This window comes from Leptodactylus fuscus, chromosome 6 (genome assembly GCF_031893055.1).
Source record: "Leptodactylus fuscus isolate aLepFus1 chromosome 6, aLepFus1.hap2, whole genome shotgun sequence".
In the NCBI taxonomy this organism is placed as follows: Eukaryota; Metazoa; Chordata; class Amphibia; order Anura; family Leptodactylidae; genus Leptodactylus; species Leptodactylus fuscus.
In genome coordinates, this window is record NC_134270.1 from 150,188,073 (window position 1) to 150,209,929 (window position 21,857).

Below are 21,857 nucleotides of genomic sequence, written 5' to 3' on the forward strand. Positions count from 1 at the left end.
ACGTCTGGTTTGGAGGCCTTGTGTATTGAGGGCACTTCCGTAACATGGTTGCCAGTCATTTGTCCTCCAGAATCTTACCACGTGACTCTCCATTCTGGTGGCCTACATAAGACGACCCATTTGAAGGACCTGAAATGAGGTAATGTATGGAAACCTACCAACATGTCCTGTATATAACAGACATCTATTACTTGTATTAGTGAATATATTCTATATCGAACCTTAGAAATCTTTTAATGCTGTTTTTTACTTGAGGATTTTCTTAATTTAAAGTAACATTCTAGAAAACCCGAAGGCTCCGAGTAAAATGTTTTTTTTACTTTTTATAACACGATCTAGATTTTTGACCCTCAGTCATAGATATAGATTATTGTATGGCTGAATGATTGGATTTAGGAGGCTTCCTGCGGTGGTGATAGCTATGTGCACCCATGCCAATATACAACCATTTATGTAGTGGTGATAAAGTCATGTCTTACTCCAATGCTTCGTGTAGCCTACTCATAAATCCCATTGAGGCATGTGGGGTCAGAGGTCAGTATTATATATATCTGAGGAGGCTTCTGAGATGGGAGAGAGGAGACTTGTAGACATGGCCAAGATGACTGGATGCAGGAACTTCAACTATTTAGTCTTAATTCTCCATCTTGAGACAAAGGCAACAAAGCCAGTAGAGTTGTGACCAGAATTTGGCAGTTTCGTTCTGCTTGACCTGACTAGGTGACCGCCAGAGATCTGGCTCTGCAACCAACTTGTGGTGCATCAAAACTACTAAAGCAGGAAAAACTCCATTATATATCAGCTGAGACCATCTCATAGTGGACGTGGCCCCACACGCACCATCACATCCACCACATGACCAGTCATAACGCCTCAATCTTCTCCCCATATGACCGTAGTTGGAAGTAGAAAACAACCAGAGCAACGCACCTCCATACTCTTAGGCTGGTCATACATATTATATTGATGATGGGATTGTCTCTGCTTTGGAAAGAGGGATACTTCACAGATGACTGAGGTGGCTGTTTTTAGGTCACACTGTCTTATGCCTGACTGCCCAACATATTGTAAAGCAATAGACTTGCCCTGGCAGTATGATTGGTCTCGATGGCAGGGGACACATGTTCACCCCTTATCCCCCCTGACATTACTTGTATACACTCATACCAATGTAATAGACTGACGACACACGCATAAACTATACAGTCACTATGGAGATATATATATATATATATATATATATATATATATATATATATACTGATTTAGAAATCATCATAAAAGGACTTTGTTCAAGCCATGATAACCTAAGAATCAATAGATTAGATGTACATTAAAAACCAGAGTGGTAGAGGGGAGCAGCTACAGCTGTACATGGGCTGGTGCCTAAGGGGGCCTTAAGATGTCTTTGACACATGGTAGATAGGGGTACCCTTTTATAGCTATTGAATTTGGGTCCAAAAGTTTAAGTGAAGTCTCTGGACACATATGATCTGGAGAGGGGGTTCAATGGTTAGCGCTGCAGCCTTGCAGTGCTGGAGCCCTGGGTTCAAATCCCACCAGGAACAACGTCTGCAAGTAGTTTGTATGTTCTCCCCGTGTTTGGGTTCCCTTACTCCAAAGACATACCGATAGGGAAAAATGTACATATGGGACTCCAACCCCAACTATACGATCAGCAGTAGTATTTTGCATTTCCAGACACCCCCCAACAGGTCAAGTTTTCAGGGATTATTTAGTACTGCCATGTAATATACCTGTCTGTACACTAGACACGACCATGGGTAGGATTTTCTAATGGCATATGGAACAGGTTAATATCCTATGGAAGATGAATATTAAAATAAGAGCAAGTGATAATAACTCATTGACAAAAAAAAATGGGCCTCAAGAAGAGATTGTTGGACTGGGTAAAGCTTTCTCAGTGTGAATATAATGATATATAGAAGTGATGACAATATTAGAGTCAAAGGAGAAGTTTATTGGGGCAAAACTGTACAACTGGGTGGGTGAGATACCACTGGGCAACGAGGCATACAGGGTCTGTAGGGTTTCCTACGTCATCTTTGCCCACAAATGTTGCAACTGGGCCTGTAGATCCTTCACGCAATTCATTGCAACAACCGTCTTGATTCTCTCTGTCCAATGATGCCCCCAGTCAAAAAGTCTGTCAACTGGGCAATCTGTCTTCTAGTGTCTCATAGTGGCATGTCATGGTGAGTATTCCTCAATCTCTCACCAATAAGTACACTACCCAAAAGTAGCCTGTGAGAACATTTTCCTAATGCAGCGGGGGAAACTCCTTTAGACCGGGGCCCCACGGGACGTAAGCGCCGCGATTTGCCCGGGAAAAATCGCAGCGTTTTACAGTGCAAGCAAAGGGGATGGGATTCATGCGAATCCCATGCCAACTTTGCGGAAAAAAAACGCAGTGCGGACACGCCGTTGCGGCTTTACAAATCGCAGCATGTCAATTATATCTACGGAAACGCCGGCGGCTTTCCCATAGATATCATTGTAACAGAAAGTCCGCAGAGGAAAACTCTGCGAACTTTCTGTTGAAAGCGTTGCGGAAAGAACTGCAATGTATTCACACCGCGGTTCTTTCTGCAGCACTTTAGTGCTGTGATTACAGCCCATGACCCCTTAGCCTTACCCTCCTATTTTGGATGTTTTATGTAAGCTGTAACTTTCGCTGAGTTGTCTTCAGAGATTACCCAAGTATTTTTCAAGGAAGTGTGGGAGGATTTGTCCACATGTTCTTCCTGCTTAGGAAGTGAGGCAGCGTAGTATATTGGTGCACATTATACAGTATATATGTGGCAGCTGCTCTGGGTATGATGAAGAGAGGGGACTGCTTTATTACTATAGCATGCCTGTCCACATAAAATGTGCCGCCAGCATTACACCACGACAGCTTCGCCCTCCTGACGTACTAGTTACTATGCAGCGCGCGTCGCTCTCCTTGTACTGATTTGCTGTGGTTGCATATGGCAAGCAGAGATGCTGCGTAGAGAGGTGAGCTAATACTCTACATGCACAAGACGTCGCCGTGCCATCTGTTCTCCACTGACTCACCTTTCACTACTCGTAGGAATCCAGCAGAGGGCGCCGTGTGATCGGCTGCAACCACATCTTGCCCAGAACAGGAGCTGCTGGTCAGTAAAAATGCAGATCTAGAAGACGTCTAGAAGACGTTTCTGCTCTTTAGGTCCATTTTTTGGCTGCAAGGAAATCTACGCCAAAACCTCCCAATCTTACGGTACTCGGGAAAGGAGATTTAACCCTTTGCACTGCACATGGAGTCCCGTGGCTGCACAGCGGTAATTCATTTAACCCCTTACGATCTCTTTCCTTATATGCAACCATTTCCCGTCTCTGTGATCCCGTAACCCGTCATATTATCAGGATCCATTATAAAGCCGCACACGCTGGCTCATATGTCAAGCTTGCAGGTATTTATTGAAGTAGTATGGATATTGTAACGGAGTAAAAAAAAAAAAGCAAAAATTACGTTTTTTACTGTGTTTTGTACGTTTGCCTATACAACAAAAAAATACAAAAACAAAAAAAAATGAACAGGCGCGTTTTCAAAAACATTTTCCGCAGATATTTTTCCGCGACGTGAGGATGAGATAAAATAAAATCTCAATCAGGCTAAGCCCCATATGGCGACATGCAGCATTATGACCGCGACAGAGAAAACTCAATGTGGTTTTTTCGGCAGTGTTTTTACTGCATTTTTCTTCCCCTTTTTAATCTATAGGGAAAATACCCCTTTTCTGCAGCATTTTTAGCCAGAGCCTCATTCACTAGTGCTGTGAAACGCAACGTCATTTTCTGCTGAGTTTCTGCAACATTGCAAAAATGGAACGTATTTCCTCCTACGGAAAAGCAGCAGAAAAAAAAACCCACTGCGTTTTACAGCAACAGCAAAGTGAACTGAGAATCTGGCTAATCCTATTCAAATGTTGGGGGAAAACGCAGAAGGCTAAATTTTATTTGTGGAAACGCATTCTCTCTATAGATCTAATAAGGAAAGAAAAACCGTTGAGAAAACCGCAGCACGCACACAATGAGGAAAACCCTGCAATTTGGCTGGAATTCGCTATGTGGAATCCTTAGCCTCACTTTGCTGAGACTAAAATACAACATGTGGCCCCAGCCAGTGATAGGGCAGGCAACCCTCCCCTCCCCTCCAGGGATGAACCTGCCCCTTTCGCCGCCCGAAGCAAACGATAGAAAGCCGCCGCCCCCCCCCCCCCCGGGGAGGAGGGGGCGTGGCAGAGCGGAGGGGGAGGGTCTTAGTGAAGGGGGCAGGGCTTAGCACCATTCACAGGCAGAGAGCAGGCATGGAGAGGACCTGCTCTCTGCCTGAGTGTGAGGGGAGGCTGCTGCAGCAGCGCTGCTCCAGTGGCCTCCCCAATCCACCGCTCGTTGCTAAGCCAGTCCAGGACAGCTTGTCCTGGACTGGCTTAGGTAAGAAAAAATGCGGCGCTGCTCCCCTCCCCCCCTCAGCAGTCATAAAAATACAGCACAGTTTTCCCTTTGTTCATATCTGTTCCAAACCTGATATGTGTGCACATCTACTAAGGGGAACCCCAGAAATACGGGTATTGCACATGACAGGTGATAGATGAGGCCCAGGAGCCATCTATAAGATAGCCGTATACACTGCAGGGTCTCCTGCTTACTAGTTATTTCATGAAATTATGTCTAGGTCCACACTTGCGCAGGACTTTGTGTCATTCGGGTCCACCACGGGACCCGAACAATGGCGAAACCATCCACAATAACATCGGCTACCCACGGACACCATAGACTACAATGGGGTCCACCCGGTTTCCAATGTTTTTATACCAAAACCGATTTTCAGCAGAGTGTCCAACGCAGATGTAAATCTAGGCTTAGGCTGGGGCCTCATGGGCCGGAAACACCGCGGGAAAAATCGAACCGGTTTACAGTACAGGCAACGTGGATGGGATTCAAGTGCATCCCATACCCACTTTGCGGTAAAAACTGTGGTGCAGACACGCTGCGATTTCCAAAACCAGCATAACCTTAGCCTTAGGCCCCACGGGCCGTATCTGCAACACTAAAGTGCTGCGGGAAGAACCGCTGCGTGATCGCATTGCAGTTCTTTCCGCAGCGCTTTTAAGAGAAAGTTCACTGAGTTTTCCTCTGCGGACTTTCTCTTAACATTATATCTACGGGAACGCCGCCAGCGTTTCCGTAGACATAATTGACATGCTGCGATTTGCAAAGCCGCAACGGCTTTGCAAATCGCAGCGTGCTCGCGCTGTGATCTTTTCCGCAAAGTGGGGATGGGAGTCGAATGAATCCCATTCACTTTGCCTGCACTGTACAACGCCGCGATTTTTCCCGCAGCGTCTTCGCTGCGGGCAAATCGTGGCGTTTCCGGTCCGTGGGGTCCCAGCCTTAAAGTGACTTAAGTTTGCACATTAGGATTCGGCAGCTGTTTTTGGGGTTTTCCAAAAAAATCTTCGGGTTTCAAAATTCAAAACATTTTACTTTTCCATTGGCCATATGAGGGCTTATTCTATGCATGACAATTTTAGTTTTCGGTGGGACTATTTGGGGGTATTTGAAGTTTTTATTGTTACCATTTTCTAGTGTGTATAACTGTTTGGTCACTTCTGATTAAATTTTTGTGGGAGGCTACCTGAACAAAAAGAACAATTTACAAGTTGCTATTTTTTTTTCACTATGGTAGTGTCCGGGGAATGGACTTTTAAGCACAAGACAAAATGTAATGTATTGGTTTTACTTTTATTTCACATGGTTGAGCTTTAATTGTTTATCTGGGAAATTTTATAAGAACACGGATTCTCCTTGGAGCAGCAGGGCCTGTACACGTATTTTCAATCAATAATTTATACGTTCCCCATAATGCTCCACACTTAGTGTCTCTCTTCAATGAGAATCAGTACACAGAGCCCTTAGATACTTAGTTGAGTCTAAGGCCAAGGCCTCACCGGATGATATGCAGTGCTTAGCGCTACAGGAAAAACCGCAGCGGGAACGCATTGATTTTCTTCCTGCAGCGCTTTGAACAGAAAGTTCAGAGTTTTCCACCACAGACTTTGTTACAATTATATCCAGCGTTTCTGTAGATATAATTGACATGCTGCGATTTCCAAAACCGTGCCGGTTTTGGAAATTGCAGTGTGACTACGCTGCGGTTTTTACTGCAAAGTGGGCATGGGATTCGCATGAATCTCATCCACTTTGCAAGTACTGTAAAATGCCACGATTTTCCCGGGGCGGATCGTGGCGTTTCCAGCCCATGGGGCCCCAGCCAAGGTGCTTCATCCAGCAACCGTGCCCTGTACCAATGCAGATCACACACCCCAAAACAGCGCTGTCTGGTTTAGCTACATTAATACCCAGCACCTTTTATTACCCACCTACCCCCCTATACAGGGATGAAATAAAACACGCACGACTTTCCTTAAATAATAATTGCCTTTAAAATTTATTTGACTAAATGTGATACATTCAATATCAGATGTGTATTCCTTTCAGAGAAAGGCGACTGGCATGAACAGAAACCAGGTTTCGTGGCTTAACAGGAAAAAGGTTACAGGAAATCTGCTAAACAGAGTCACCCCTCTCTATTTACAGCTCTGTGCCCACGCCTTATATACAGAATAAAATACAGTAACCGGGAAGAACTCCACAGTGTCCATGACTTACGAGAACCGGGGGAGAACTGTGCACGCACTTTGCATCAGCGGGTGCAAGCCGAGTGATTAAACGTGTTCCCAAATAAAGTTAGATTTTGTTAAAGAAAAAAAAAAGAAAAAAATCAGTACATGTATGGGCTTCAGAGTGCAAACAGGGGGCGCTGTCTTTAATCTGCTACATGGAAGTCAGATTAACCATTAGTTTGGTGGAGTTCGGACATAGAAGAGGAAACTGTACAAGTGATAGCGAGACAGGACACCCCACACAAAGGCAAGAGTTCAAGTGATAGTATAGATCCAAGAAAACAAGGTTTGCAAGATATCTCAACAGAAAAAAAATATGTACATTTAAAAGATGCTCAAATCTTATCTATCGGAGAGGAACCAGCCCCTCCGACTCACAAAGTAGGAAATCCACTTCCATGGTTGAAGTGAATGCTCTCTGGGTAACTATCGGGACTCTGTTACCATGTACAGAGCTCGCGCGGTGCAGATGGCAGTGGAGAGGCGATTACGGGTGCGCGGCGGTGATGGGCAAGATGGAGGATGAATCAGATTACAGTCACAATTCTTATTGCCATCAACAAGATCTTCCAAAAGTAAATGATTTTACATGGAGGCTCCAGATTTGCACATTTTCATACAGATATTGCAGCTCGGGGTGACTCGCTCAAATACAGATCCCCAATATCAAACTGGCCATAGGTCTTTAAAGGGATTGTCCAATTTTTTTTTTTTTTTTTTACACATGACCTTAATAACGTACAACATCCAGGACCCTGCCGATTGTCTATTTGAAGGCTGTGCGGCTCAGCATTCAGGTGCTGTGACCCCTTGACTGTTTGCTTCATAGCGGCAATACAAATCCAACGTCCCATAGAAGTGACTGGGATGAGGCTGTTGTTTCATCACATGGCCACTAGGAAACAAGTGTATGATGACGTATGTATGATGTAAACAGTCAAGGGGTCACAGCTCGTACACAACTCATCAAACAGCTGATCAGCATGTCAAAACCCCTCTGAGGATAGGTCATCAATAAAAAGAAACTGAACGCCCCTTTAAGGCCTAAAATTCTTTCCCGATTATTTTCTCTTTATATCTTGAGTCCTGTAAGGTGATGACAGTGCCAAGTATATTAAAATGTGTATTTCATGGATATGAAACGTGCATGACCATCATTTTAAGCATGTTGAGATTGCTCTCCCCAACCTGTGTGTTTCTGAGGCCCTATACACATCTGCATTTGGGTTTCAGTTCGGGGACGAAAACCTATACACATTAATAAAATCAGTTGGGAAACCCGCGGACCCCATAGACTATCATGGGTTGTGTGTGGTTTCTACTCGGTGTCCGCCCAAAATGATTCGTGCGGAAACCAAATGGACCCCATTATAGTCTATGGGGTCCGTGTGGTTTCCTTAGGTAACTGCTTTTTAATGTTAATAGGTTTCCGTTCATGGGATGTCACCAAGCAGACTCCCGAACGCAGATGTGAACCAGGCCTGATGAGTCAAAACTGCTGATAGACTCCCTTTAAGTCTATAACTATGCGGGGAATGCAAGGGCTGTATAAAAAATAAAAATGGAGCACTGACACAGCGCCGAAATTTATTAAGGAATTTATTAGCAATCTTTTTCCAACCTAAAACAATATGGAGACTGGAGGTCACTTTAAAGGGAACCTGTCAGGGCTATTTAGGGCACTTATGGGCCAGGGGCTTACTATTCCTAATTCTGTCCACAGCCGCATTAAAAAAAGCTGACGAACCTTTCTACTTACCGAGCGTCTCCTAGAGCTGTGCAGGGGTACAGAAGCCGGGTGGGGTACAGAGACCACAATAGGGAAGGGCTATTTAGGACACTAAACCACTGGTCCCATAAAGACATGTGGGATAGTTTAATGCCTCAAATAGTCCTGACAGGTTCCCTTTACCTTTATCCCAAAACCTGAATACAAAGGGGGTCCCCAAATGTCACCATTTCGGCTGAAGTCATTTCATTAAAACAAGGCTCCATTCTCAATCTGTGATGACTGCAGAGAGGAGCCTTCGAGTGGGGAAATAAAGAGTTAATATAAAATAGCCCTACTGAGGAGTCATTATAGCGGGCGCGGCCTCTCCCTAGCCAATAATGCCAAAATCTGCTCAATGAATAGGGTTGAACGGAAGTCTTCTAACATATACATGGGTATATATAAAACCATAAAAATACAGCAAAGTAGTGGTTTCATCCAGATCGGTAACTCCGGCCATATTTAATATGGCTATCTTCTATAGGCGCAGCCTAGAGGTCTCTGGAAATCGGAGCGAATGGCTGGAATCGCTTTATGGTCATCGTGACCACCCAACTGGGAGTTTCAGGGTTTTACACGTCCCTAGGGAATGGCAGGGGTGGCGAAGTCGGAATACCTATTATTCTGGATCATAGGAGGCTTGCTATCCGAGTACACACCTCCGTGACAGCGGTTAATGCATCTGGCGGTGTAACGTAAAATGGACCCTACTGAACTATATAGGATTGCATACATCGAGAGGCTTCGCTCCGAAACTCAATAGAACATCTCATTGACCAGCAACATGGTACTAGCCTGCAATCACCGGCACGTATGGACGCCAGATGGCTGTGGGATGGAGGAACCTATATGGCTAAACCCTTTTCACGACCGTCCGCAGCCTTCTTAAGTCTTTGAGCGCTCACATCGGAGCTGGCTTTCTAGTGTGTTGGCAATTTCTTGCATTGAGGATCCATGTCCAGCTCAGTAACAGACCTACAAGAGGCGGACTGTGACCATCACTCGCCTGTACTGACCTTGACTATAACCCCTCATGCCATGGACCCTCCTCAAGCACACGTTCAGTGCATCACCTTACTAATTTTTTTTTCTTTTTTTGGTTTCCAGACCCTGCCAGAGCGACCCTTTTTTTTTTTTCTTTTTTTAAAACATAGTCATTGGCCCCTAGGCCCCACGGAGTGGGTGAATTTTGGTTTAAGGAGTGCAACTCTTTAGGCCAACGTCGTGGAAGAGAGAAGTGTAGAACTCGGGCTCCAGCTGTCTGTTCCTGTACTTGTTGACTATATCGGTGATTTTCTGCTTTCGCCGCACGTGTGGGGTGTTGTAAGAGTCGCTTTCCAACCTCTTTCTCCTGCAGATGTTGATGACTGTTTGCCTTACTAAAAAGCCTAAAAATAAGAGATTATTATTATAATTATTGAGCTAAAGGACTTCAAATAAAGCAACTTTGGAGTCTACATTAAAACCCTTTAAGGGCGGGTTCACATCTACGCCCGGTCTCCGGTTTGGCCAATCTGGCCGATTTCCTTCTTCTGTCCCGCGAAACTGGAGAGGAGACGGAAGCCTGGCAGTCAGTTTTCAAACCCATTCACTTGAATGGGGTTTGCAAAGTGACCGCCTGTGTGCGTCTTCTGCCTGTCCGCGGGTAAACCGTTTTTTTGTAACCGGACACAATGTCCTGCATGTCCAACTTTGTGTCCAGCTAAAAAAAAAACGGTTTCCCCGTGGACAGATAGAAGACGCACACGGGCGGTCACTTTGCAACCCCATTCAAATGAATGGGTTTGAAAACTGACCGCTCTGTTTCAGTCTCCTGTCCAATTTCATGGAGCAGAAGAAGGAAACCGGCCAGATTGGCCAAACCGGAGATCAGGTGCAGATATGAACCCGCCCTAACTGTTACAGTGTATATAACCACTATAACCACGAGAATATTTAAAAACAAACAGAAGTTCTGGATCAGACATCACAGTTGTGCAGTGGCCAAGAATAGTCCTGTGGCTGAGGATCGGTGGGGGTCTGACCACTTAGATGCCCTCTGATCAGGAGAATGGGGGACATTCATCTCCCGTTTTGAATATAGTGGTGTTTGGACAGTCCACACACACACACACACACACAATACCATTCATTGCAGTAGGAGTTCCAGAGACAGACGATAGCTGTACTTTGGTGATCTCCGGCACACCCACTGAAATGAATGGAAAGGTGCATAGGGTCCCCGACCACTGCTCTATTCAGAACTGGTAATAAATGTCCTCCATTCTCCTGAATGGTGGGGGTCGGAGCAGTCAGTTGCCCACCAAATTGCAAATTATAATTTGCTTTACTGCTAACCCTTAAGATGTGGAAAGTAGCGGTGGTCATACATAGCCATCTGTATAGGGAATAACTTGCTTTGTGTGAAAACCCCTTTAATGGTGTCTGCTACTCTTGTCGCTGCTGCAGGAACCCCCTCCCCCCACACTGATCTGACACCCCGTCCTAAAGTCCAGCTATATAGCTTGTTGCAGACTATAACTTACCAAGTGCTCTTCTGCTCACCACCATTCCATCCACCAGTGGGATAACCATATTGAACTTCCCAGAAGCCCCGTGTACTTTCACACGGAACAGGCCTGTGTACAGGGGATGTATGAATATTACAGGGACCTCCTTCTCGGGTGTGCTGTTCCTAAAGAGGCAGAAGAGGTTAGCAGTAAGTCAGACAGAGGACAGGAGGCGTACGGCGGGCGAGTGTGGTACCTGATGGACGTGCTGCTGTTTGTTGTCGTCTCTATACCAGTGCAGGTCTCTGCTGCCAGGTCTGACAGTGGGAAGTTTTCTGAGGACACAATTATTAGAAGAAATTAATATTTCTTAGCAAGATGACAAGTACTGACAACATAAATGCAAGTGGAGTAATATTCTGTATAACCGATGGGTTGGATAAACCCAGGCAGACAAAGCAAGAACCAAAAGAACAGATCTATAGCAAAAAGAAAAATGGGGATGAAATAGAAATACTATACCCAGGTCATCGTACTGCTCCAGCCACACAACAGCCACCTTGGTCTCTGGCCCCAATGGGGGAACTGTTCGCCCGTGTGGAGTCTTCCTTGTCCTGGATGTGGGACTGAGCTGGAAAAACAAACAAACAAATAATCCAGCAGTTTTTAATTAATTTATTTTTTTTAATGTAGATTATGAGCCCCATATAGGGATCACAATGTACATTTTTTCCTATCAGTAATGTCTTTGTAGAATGGGAGGAAATCCACACAAACACGGGGAGGACATACAAATTCCTTGCAGATGTTGTCCTTGGCAGGATTCGAAGCCAGGACTCCAGCACTGCACTGAGCCACAATGTAGCCTTAGTTTGTCCATTCTCTGATACTGGTCTACAATAAACAGGCACTCACCCTTTGTGTAGAATTTAAGCTCTCCGTATGGTTAGGAAACAGCTCCAATGTCAAAGGTTGCTTTAAGATTCCTGGCAGGAGATCCATGTTGGAGTCACTTTCTTGCTCGGACACATTACTTTCTGATGTCTCTGCTGTTAGAAGGAAAAAAAAAACTAATTGTCTGTTAACAAACACAACCTGTATCATCATCTAGTTACAATGGGGTGGAGGGATTTATAAAGACCGGCATTTGATACCCCAGTCATAAGCTCTTCCCTGATGGCATCAGATTTATTAAGTCGCACACTCTGCAAAATAATTCGGGCACATCTCAGGCATCACAAACTTGCCAGTTCCTTTTGCAGAGCAAATTCTAACAAAACGCGTTGCCCGGGAGGGCTCTGCACAGCTGACATTTTATAAAAGGTGTGAAAAGTTGTATTTTTGCACAAACGCTTTATGTGTAAATTTTCACCATGGCTTTCAAAAACTTTCCCCAATGTTTCAGAACTTACTCTGAGACTCCACTGCAGAAGGTACAACGAAAGCAATTTCAGTCAAGGCGTCTGCATAGTACAGGACTTTCTTCTCCCCATTGAATATGCTTCCTCCAGTATCTTCAGACGTCACCGGCTCTTCTAGTGAAAGAAACAAAAAAAAAATGGAGGTCCGTGAATTGCATTGTCATTGTGAAATCCCTACATTAAGCTCCAAAAACAGCACTGCATCCTATGGGAACAATGATGGAGAACCTCTCATATACAGCAGCAGTAGTGATGTGAGGACATGTTTGGTCATACATAGCCACACTCGACTAGGGGCTAACAATCAGCACACACGGACTATGCACCTTACAAAGGGTTACAGACATACCATGATCTTGATCATTCTCTCCAATACAATTAATGGACCAGCTTGTGGAAACATGTCCCGTCCAACCCGGATGTGTCCCGACGTCGACTGGCCAGCCAAGAGACAGCAAGAACTCCAAGAAGTGCGGTTGGACGTTACTAGAAGACTCTACGTTCTTCAGGATCTGAGATATCGAAGCAGACAATGAGCGGAAATGTTAAATAAGAATGCTAGTGCTGAAGACCCCAAGTACCGTCCTATACCGTAGGACTGAGAGGGAGAAATACTTGTCCTCTCTTACCTCCTGACTTGTTTTCTGGCCAGCCTTCATGTAGAAAATGAAAACCGTATCAAAAGGACGACAGGGAAGCAAATCCAAGTATCCAATATCGTCGAAGAACCCGGGGATGTGAGAGTCAAGTGCAATAAGGTGAGGAGGTAGACGGCTATTTACTGGCTCCTGGGGGCGACAAGGGTTACCATAGTCAGAAAGACCAGGACTAGTCACGCCATGCTAGTATCAGTAGAGGGCAATGCTACCTAAAGACGTTGTGCCATTACAAACACCATTTACACTTGCGGTCCCGTTATCCTGTTTAATGGGGGTCTCAACAGTTGGACCCCCAGAGATCGGGAGAATGGGGGCCTTAAAGTCTCACTAAAGCCTCCTTGAGAATGAAACACAAGTGTGTTTATATGGCTGCCATACTTTTATTTCAATGTGTGCCCCAGTCACACAAGGGCACTAGCTCCTCATTCACACAGAGACCTTAGGAGAACTTTTGGTGGCCCTTGTCATCCTAATTACTGGGGACCCAATAAAAGGTAAAGTGTCTGTATTGAGACAACCTCAAAGTATCCTCATATCCAGATCATGAACTTTTTTTTTACTTACTTTCAGTGCTTCAAGAGAAAGGAACCCAAAATGTGACATGAGCAGGCGTGCGGTCTGGAATTCCTGGGCCGGAGGGGGCGGCTTACACTCCGTCACAGGATCTGGGTAACTTTTCTTCTTAAACTCCTCTTCCTTCATGTGATCCAACGCGGCCTCATAAGAAATCTGTTTAGCCATTCCATGTTTCAGCTTTTCATGTCTCAGCTCCAACTTGGAAAAAAAGAAATAAATAGTATGTACATTTTCATAACTAGGTTCAGTCAAAGAGTTAAAATGGACCTTTTTACTGACATCAGTAGTATCAGCGCCCGGCCACTGTGCAGGGTACAGTGCTATGTGTACTGTGTATAATATGGAATATGGAAGTGGCCCCCAAACAGCTGATCCATGCAGGGGCCTTCAGCCACATCCACCCCCCACCCCCTCCAATGATCAGATATTTATGGCCTAAGCCATAAATACATCCTGACTGGGTGTCCCCAGTTCTCAGACACTGCTCAAGTTGTGATCTTACCAAAGAAATCACCTTACCTCTTCAGTAACTATTTCATGCAAGTCAGGAATACTAAGATCGGCCTTAACAAAGGGAATCTTATCCACCTCTTCAGGAAACGGACGATGCTTTACATTGTACTTAATGCCCACGTCATTCTTTGGCTCCGGCCTGGCTTCAGGAATGAACATCTGTAAAGAGAAGGCAGATCATAATAACCTGATCCTTACACATTACAAGTTGTTACCTCCAGGGGTAAAACACGCACCTACAATAGTCAACTAATACTGCGCTCCCCCCTGAGCACCCATACATTAGTCTCTATATACATATACTGCATGTGTCTATGTACATTCATTCCAAAATCATGGACCTGGATGCGGATAACATTCTGCAGTGATCTTCTAAAGGTTTTCCACTAGGCCTTAAAACATAGGAGCTGGGATTTCTGTCCATATGGTCAAAGGAACATTTGTGCCGTCAAGGTTGGAGGATATAAAGGCCGGGTTTGATACTTAGCTTTACAATGCGATCGCAAAAATATTTTAGAGAAGAAAATAGTCATGTTCCTTCAAAATAGCCCCTGTGCCCACTAATAGAGAAGCGTTTGGCCTCCCCATAATGCTGTCACATGGCTATTTTACAATCATAGAGAATGTTACTGTACGATGATAAGAAATGCATAAAGAAATGTTCTCTATATGTCCAAGGAACTTAGCCACATCTCCCTCTTCTCCTTAAGATCCTGCAACTGGCTGGAGCAGGAGCTTACCTTTTTGCCTAGTGTGCCGCACTCCTGGATGAAATAGTCCTGCAAACTCGACTTCTCACCCAGCAATGTCAAGGCAAAAATTATTAACAACCAATGGCCCCATTATAGTCAATTGGGTCCCTTGCAGTCCATCTTTAGATGGACAGGAACACAATAGGAGGCAGATGTGCCCCCCTCTGACACAATCCAGCCCTAAACTTGGCCACCAGATGAAGATCCAGCAGATAAGTGAAAGCTTAAAGGGGTTCTCCAATAATTACAAAAAACAAAATCCCGTGTGTGGACAGGGGATAACTACTAGATTAGTAGGAGTCCAAAAACTAGGACCCCACTGATTCCTGGTACCCCTGTATGGACAGAGCAGCAGGTTGCTGTTCCATTCACTACTAGGTGAATGGACTACACAGACAACTACACGTGACATATCCCTTTTATCAGCTGCTTATACAGCACAATGGTCAATCTGACAATTTCTGATACCGTCTGCATACACTCACCCTCTGGTTAGCTCTTGCTGCTCGTGGTAAGTGGCAGAGCTGCATGGCCCACGCGTGGCGCCCGGACATGCCTCTGATCAGTACAGTAATGGATGGACTTGGATTGCCTGAAGGATATAAGATTTACTGTGAATATAGCTTATAAGATCCTGGATTACTTGTAGCCTGCGAGTCTGGTGGACTAGAATATACAGCATTGAAATATACAAACAGCTTCTTACTTTGCTCATTCCCCAGCGGCTGCTCCAGCATGGCCAGTATGACGCTGTTGTCTAGCACAAAGTAACGGAAGCTGTACTTGCTGACAGTGGGCAGTCGGGAGTAAGTGATCAGGGTGGTCTCATTCACTAGACTGCACGGAGACGCGGGGCCGCTCGGCGGTGGGAAGGCCCCAAGTAGCTGCATAATACTTTAGGAAAAAGAAGAACCCAGGTGAAGATTTTGGATTTATGATATGTATCAGTTTGCCCTGTGTGCTTCATGGTGCAATACATACAAGTGAAGGTATACGACACGTGAGAGGCTATATTTATATGTAGGCCAATAACCACCACCTAATTCCTGCTAAAGGTGCTTTTCTGCGTTCCGTCATAGGAACAGAACCACAGACTAGACAGACGGATCCATCTAATGGCAGATAACTCCGATTCCTAAAAGGACCCCCATCAACTATAACAGGGGTCAGTTGGGTATCGGATTTCATCGTAGCCAAAGAAAAGTTACGCTTCTAGGACTCTTTCTTCCACAATTTTAGACAGACTCTAACAAAGGTCCGAGTGTAGCCTACCAAATGTATGCCAAAATATAGGGGACAGGGGAACGGCAATAGGACTGCAAGATCACACTACGGGGAAACGTGGAGGACTGCGAAGGAGCTGCAGATTGAAAACAGTGGTATATTTTAAAGAGGACCTTTCACCGATTTGGACACAGGCAGTTCTATATACTGCTGGAAAGCCGACAGCGCGCTGAATTCAGCGCACTGTCAGCTTTCCAGCAGTATATAGAACTGTCTGTGTCCAAATCGGTGAAAGGTCCTCTTTAAAGGGTTTTTCCAAGACTTATATCAGATCAGTGCGGTCCAAGACCCGGAAACACCACCGATTAGGTACAGTCATTATTGCTGCCTAATCTTAGCGACTGTGACTTCCAGTGTGGCCGTCCTGTACAGTAAATCCTCATCTAGTGGGATTATTGGGTATTATAAGAATAATAGTGTTCAGTACCAGGTTAATGTGGCTTCGGCAGCGTCTTTCACCCTCATAGAGGCCGGGTTGTGCTCTTTGTCCCCTTTAAAGCGCACTTCTTGCTGCTCTGGATTTTTGGACTTGCTGCCGGATATGCCCAGCTCTACAATCTCAAGCACTTCCTTCAGACAGTCCTAACCAATGAAAGAAAAAGAAAATCTCGCCTTACAATATATTACATCAGAGAGGGGTCAATCCGAACATTGAAAGAGGACGCATCACTACTCCTGACATCTTTGTTTTAGAAAATACTGATATGTTACTATTTATTCAGTATCTTATGTTAGTATTTATAGAGGACAGAGACAATAATAGAGATAAAAATTGTGCAAAATCAATAAAAGCTTAAATTTAAGGCTGCACTTGAGGCTTGGCCGTATGAGCGCCGAATTTCCCCATTCTGAACAGTAGACAGTAAAAGGGACACCTAGCATTATAGTTACCTATGCGGCTCGGAGTCCCTGGCTCCCCATACTGTAATCATTATGGGGCAGTATTTTGCAGGCAGGCAGGTACCCCAGGCATCATTTGTCTCCCTGTATAGTGTTTAGGCTTTGAAATCGGGCACACGTGGACTATGTCATGTGACGCTGTCCAGGACCTATATTACAGACGTGGCTGTGTAAAAGAAAGTGAACTACATGGTCTCTGACCGCCCCTTTAAAGAATAGCCAGTGTAAGACCGGTACTAGGAATTGTTAGGTCACCTTTTCATTCAGCATATCCGGGTGCTCCGTGAGCCAGACACATAGGCACTGAAAGGCAGCAACAATCATGGAGTGCAGGTCTCTGGAGTGATGCGGAGCAGGCCGGGAGCACTGGTACACGATGTACGTACACACGGAGCTCACCGCTCTCTTCCTATCCGACGAGTCAATGCTGACCTTCACCTGGTAGATACAAGAAGGATGAAGATCAGTCACAGACATAAACCTGAGGCTCTACAGAAGATGCAGCTCACTGACTGGCACGTGTCTACAATAGTGGACAGACATGTTCTATAGATATGTATTGCTAAGGTCATTTAGTACAAGGAAAATATATCTTTATACTGTGTTTGCCAGTGGATATGAAATATAAATTGAGTCTTCAGTAGTTGATACCTTTTTTAATGGCTAACTAAAAATGACAACAGATTGTAAGCTTTCGAGGCTCTAGGCATATGGCTGAGGAAGAGGCCTAGAGGCTTCGAAAGCTCCCCTCCCCTCCTGACAGTATTCATCTATGGACGAGCACTATGAGCAGAAAAGGGGAGGGGGGGGGGGCGTTCCACCCCGCTCACACTGTACAGCGATAGGCGCTGCTGTGGAGAAGGACGTACCTGACTGACTGTCAGGAACACACTTCTGACTGTAAAGAGTTACAGTACCAGGACCGATAGCGCTTTACCTGGGGCACAGATCAGGAAAGCAGACAGTGCACTGATTTCAGCGCACTGTCAGCTTTCCAGCAGTATATAGAACTGCCTGTGCCCAAACCATAAAAGGTCCTCTTTAAGGTAATTTATACATTGTTGCTGTGACTTCTTTCAGTTTGAGAACAGCCTTGTCCGTAAAATGGAAACCTTACTAGTCTTCGTACATGAGGTTCAGTACAATCTTTGGATATATAATGGGTAAATACCCACACACCTATGACTTGGCAAAATGTTAAAGAGAGATATGTCTGCTTTATTCCAAAAGCAGCGCCACACTTGTCCACAGGTTGTGTGTGGTATTGCAGCACAGCCAAGTTCACTTCAACGGAGCCAAGCTACAATACAAGATACAACCCACGGACTTGTATGCCAGAAACAATAGACAGCCATGGCTTTCTAATACTGAACAATCTCAGGGCTCGTTCACATCTGCGTTGTAGGGTCCTTATTGCAGGTTTCCGTTTCCTGCATAAAACAGATGCAGGAGACGGAAGCCTGCAGGAGACTTTCTCACCCATTTGCGAAACCGGGTTTTATAATCCGGACACAGAGTCGGACATGCACTACTCTGTGTCCGGATAAAAAAATCCGGTTTCGCGGCGGAGAGCCTAAAACGCTCACCGCCGCGCACGGCCGGACCCAGTCTATGGTTTCCGTCTTCTGCCATGCAGAAGATGGTAACCATAGTACGGAGACCCTGAACGCAGGTGTGAACCCAGCGTCATTCATGGGTTTCTTTTGGGGTAAAGATAGGTCAGATATCAGATTGGCGGGGTCTGACACCAGATGCCTCCACTGATCTGCTGTTCTCAATGGCTGATTATAGATATATACACTCACCGGCCACTTTATTAGGTACACCTGTCCAACTGCTCGTTAACACTTAATTTCTAATCAGCCAATCACATGGCGGCAACTCAGTGCATTTAGGCATGTAGACATGGTCAAGACAATCTCCTGCAGTTCAAACCGAGCATCAGTATGGGGAAGAAAGGTGATTTGAGTGCCTTTGAACGTGGCATGATTGTTGGTGCCAGAAGGGCTGGTCTGAGTATTTCAGAAACTGCTGATCTACTGGGATTTTCACGCACAACCATCTCTAGGGTTTACAGAGAATGGTCCGAAAAAGAAAAAACATCCAGTGAGCGGCAGTTCTGTGGGCGGAAATGCGTTGTTGATGCCAGAGGTCAGAGGAGAATGGCCAGACTGGTTCGAGCTGATAGAAAGGCAACAGTGACTCAAATAGCCACCCGTTACAACCAAGGTAGCCAGAAGAGCATCTCTGAACGCACAGTACGTCGAACTTTGAGGCAGATGGGCTACAGCAGCAGAAGACCACACCGGGTGCCACTCCTTTCAGCTAAGAACAGGAAACTGAGGCTACAATTTGCACAAGCTCATCGAAATTGGACAATTGAAGATTGGAAAAACGTTGCCTGGTCTGATGAGTCTCGATTTCTGCTGCGACATTCGGATGGTAGGGTCAGAATTTGGCGTCAACAACATGAAAGCATGGATCCATCCTGCCTTGTATCAACGGTTCAGGCTGCTGGTGGCGGTGTCATGGTGTGGGGAATATTTTCTTGGCACTCTTTGGGCCCCTTGGTACCAATTGAGCATCGTTGCAACGCCAAAGCCTACCTGAGTATTGTTGCTGACCATGTCCATCCCTTTATGACCACAATGTACCCAACATCTGATGGCTACTTTCAGCAGGATAATGCAATGCCATGTCATAAAGCTGGAATCATCTCAGACTGGTTTCTTGAACATGACAATGAGTTCACTGTACTCCAATGGCCTCCACAGTCACCAGATCTCAATCCAATAGAGCATCTTTGGGATGTGGTGGAACAGGAGATTCGCATCATGGATGTGCAGCCGACAAATCTGCGGCAACTGTGTGATGCCATCATGTCAATATGGACCAAAATCTCTGAGGAATGCTTCCAGCACCTTGTTGAATCTATGCCACGAAGAATTGAGGCAGTTCTGAAGGCAAAAGGGGGTCCAACCCGTTACTAGCATGGTGTACCTAATAAAGTGGCCGGTGAGTGTATATAGGAAGCAGAGAGCTCCATCCCCCATGTAGTGGCCACAACAGGTACTGCAGACCAGCTCCTCTTTATTTGATTTCCGTCTAAGCTGCAGTAACTCAGTTTCACCACTACATAGGAATCTGCGCTGTCTGCTTCCTGCTCCATTCTCTGAGAACAGCTGATTACTAGGGGTGTCAGACCCCCACACATCTGATATTAGTCACCCCCACCTATCATAGTTTATCAATATTTTTAACCTGGAAACCCCTTTAAAGTTATTCCCTCTGCTATCTCCGGCGCTCCCATTAAAATGAATGAAACTGTGCTTGTGCTGCCGATCAACTCTTTATTTAGAATGGGGGGAATCAAGTTCTCCTTATCAGTGGGGGTCCGAGTGGTCGGATCATTCCATTATCCCTACGGATAGGGGATAACTTGTTTTGTGGGAAAGCCCCTCCCTCACCCTGAAATACTATTACATCATCAGAACTGTATAGATTGCATCAATGTATGTAATAATATGTCATGGAGAGGTCATGGAGCAGCTGAGTGTATATTGCACCGGCCAGGATCAGAGGCGAGTGCTGGGTACAGGTCTCAATAACTGGCGGCCTCCCCACAGGCAGCTGCTTCTTCTTTCCACGTCCATCGTTAGATTAGACGGGAGGGATAGCATGCCTGGAACCCCGGCCAAGGAAACTATACTCAATCTGGAGACCATGAACCTCTAACTTCTACTTATATTATGGATTACACTAAATATAGTCACTGACCTTGGCCAGACCAGACAGCAGCTCCAGGGCAGCCAACGAGATGCTCATGTCCGGCCTCCACTGCGAGTTGAGTCTCTGGGTCACCAAGTGGATGCTGCGCATGAGCAGACCGGCAGCTGTATCTGTATGAAGAGCTAGGATGTAACCGAAGAACCAATGCAAAGCGGGGGAGGGAAAACAACCGCCCATTAGTAACGGGAAGCGACAGCCCAGGAGCAGGGCACAGCCACAGGGCACACAGACAAGTAACAACCGAGCGCCATTAATTGTTCCGCTCCCTTATAGGATCATTACGTGGCACATACAAGTGTTAATAAATCAGTCTACAATCAAGTCAATGGACATGTTAGTTCACAGCAGATTGAGACTATTTATATGTGACGCGGTCAGGGGTCTGGGGGCCTAAGGCGATGTCCATCATACGTGTAAGGGACATTTATGATGCATGTGCTGAACGTGTTCACCAAACTCAGTGTGTACAAAGCCTAAAGAACACAGAAACATTATGGCATTGTTATTTATGGCAGCAAAATCAAATGCCTTAATATGCCTTCCTTCATATCGGGCCAATTTATTGTGTGTAATAATTGTAAAAAAAAAATTAAAAGGGATTTCCAATCTATAAATGTCTTTAGATACAAGGCCTACCTCTGAAGACCACACCTATCTAAGGAATGGGGTCATCTCATGGATGCCGTGAAGGAAGACCTTCATTCATGTCTATGGAACCTCCAAAACAGCAGACTAAGGCCATGTTCACATCTGCGCCGGAGTCTACATTGAGGTGTCCGATGAAATTCAGCAGAGGAAAAGGTCCCACAGAGAGGACTTTACCTCTGCTGGATTTAGTTTAATGGGATTCTATCATTAAAAAGCTATTTTTTGTCCCTAACACCTAAGAATAGCCTTAAGAATGGAAGATTATAAAGATAATCTGTTTTCCCTTAGCCCAAACAGCAGCACAAGATGGGGTATTCCTGCCCC

At 45.3% G+C, this 21,857-nt stretch overlaps 1 protein-coding gene across 5 annotated transcripts in view; it reads right to left on the reverse strand.

Annotated features, from left to right (window-relative positions):
• Nucleotides 1–6,489: 6,489 nt before the first annotated feature.
• Nucleotides 6,490–21,857, reverse strand: part of RALGAPB (Ral GTPase activating protein non-catalytic subunit beta) — a 63,616-nt gene continuing 48,248 nt past the window's right edge. For 4 of the 5 annotated variants that reach the window (XM_075277519.1, XM_075277518.1, XM_075277517.1 and 1 more), the window contains 15 exons: nucleotides 20,874–21,007; nucleotides 17,352–17,534; nucleotides 16,624–16,778; nucleotides 15,619–15,806; nucleotides 15,398–15,504; nucleotides 14,167–14,319; nucleotides 13,636–13,845; nucleotides 13,042–13,200; nucleotides 12,762–12,924; nucleotides 12,404–12,526; nucleotides 11,907–12,040; nucleotides 11,514–11,622; nucleotides 11,248–11,326; nucleotides 11,028–11,176; nucleotides 6,490–9,890 (listed from right to left, as the gene is read on the reverse strand). In XM_075277519.1, the coding sequence (XP_075133620.1) occupies nucleotides 9,697–9,890; nucleotides 11,028–11,176; nucleotides 11,248–11,326; nucleotides 11,514–11,622; nucleotides 11,907–12,040; nucleotides 12,404–12,526; nucleotides 12,762–12,924; nucleotides 13,042–13,200; nucleotides 13,636–13,845; nucleotides 14,167–14,319; nucleotides 15,398–15,504; nucleotides 15,619–15,806; nucleotides 16,624–16,778; nucleotides 17,352–17,534; nucleotides 20,874–21,007 (2,240 nt within the window). In that variant the 3' untranslated portion in view covers nucleotides 6,490–9,696. The remainder of the gene's footprint in view (nucleotides 9,891–11,027; nucleotides 11,177–11,247; nucleotides 11,327–11,513; nucleotides 11,623–11,906; nucleotides 12,041–12,403; nucleotides 12,527–12,761; nucleotides 12,925–13,041; nucleotides 13,201–13,635; nucleotides 13,846–14,166; nucleotides 14,320–15,397; nucleotides 15,505–15,618; nucleotides 15,807–16,623; nucleotides 16,779–17,351; nucleotides 17,535–20,873; nucleotides 21,008–21,857) is intronic. The other variant, XM_075277520.1, reaches the window with a different exon arrangement.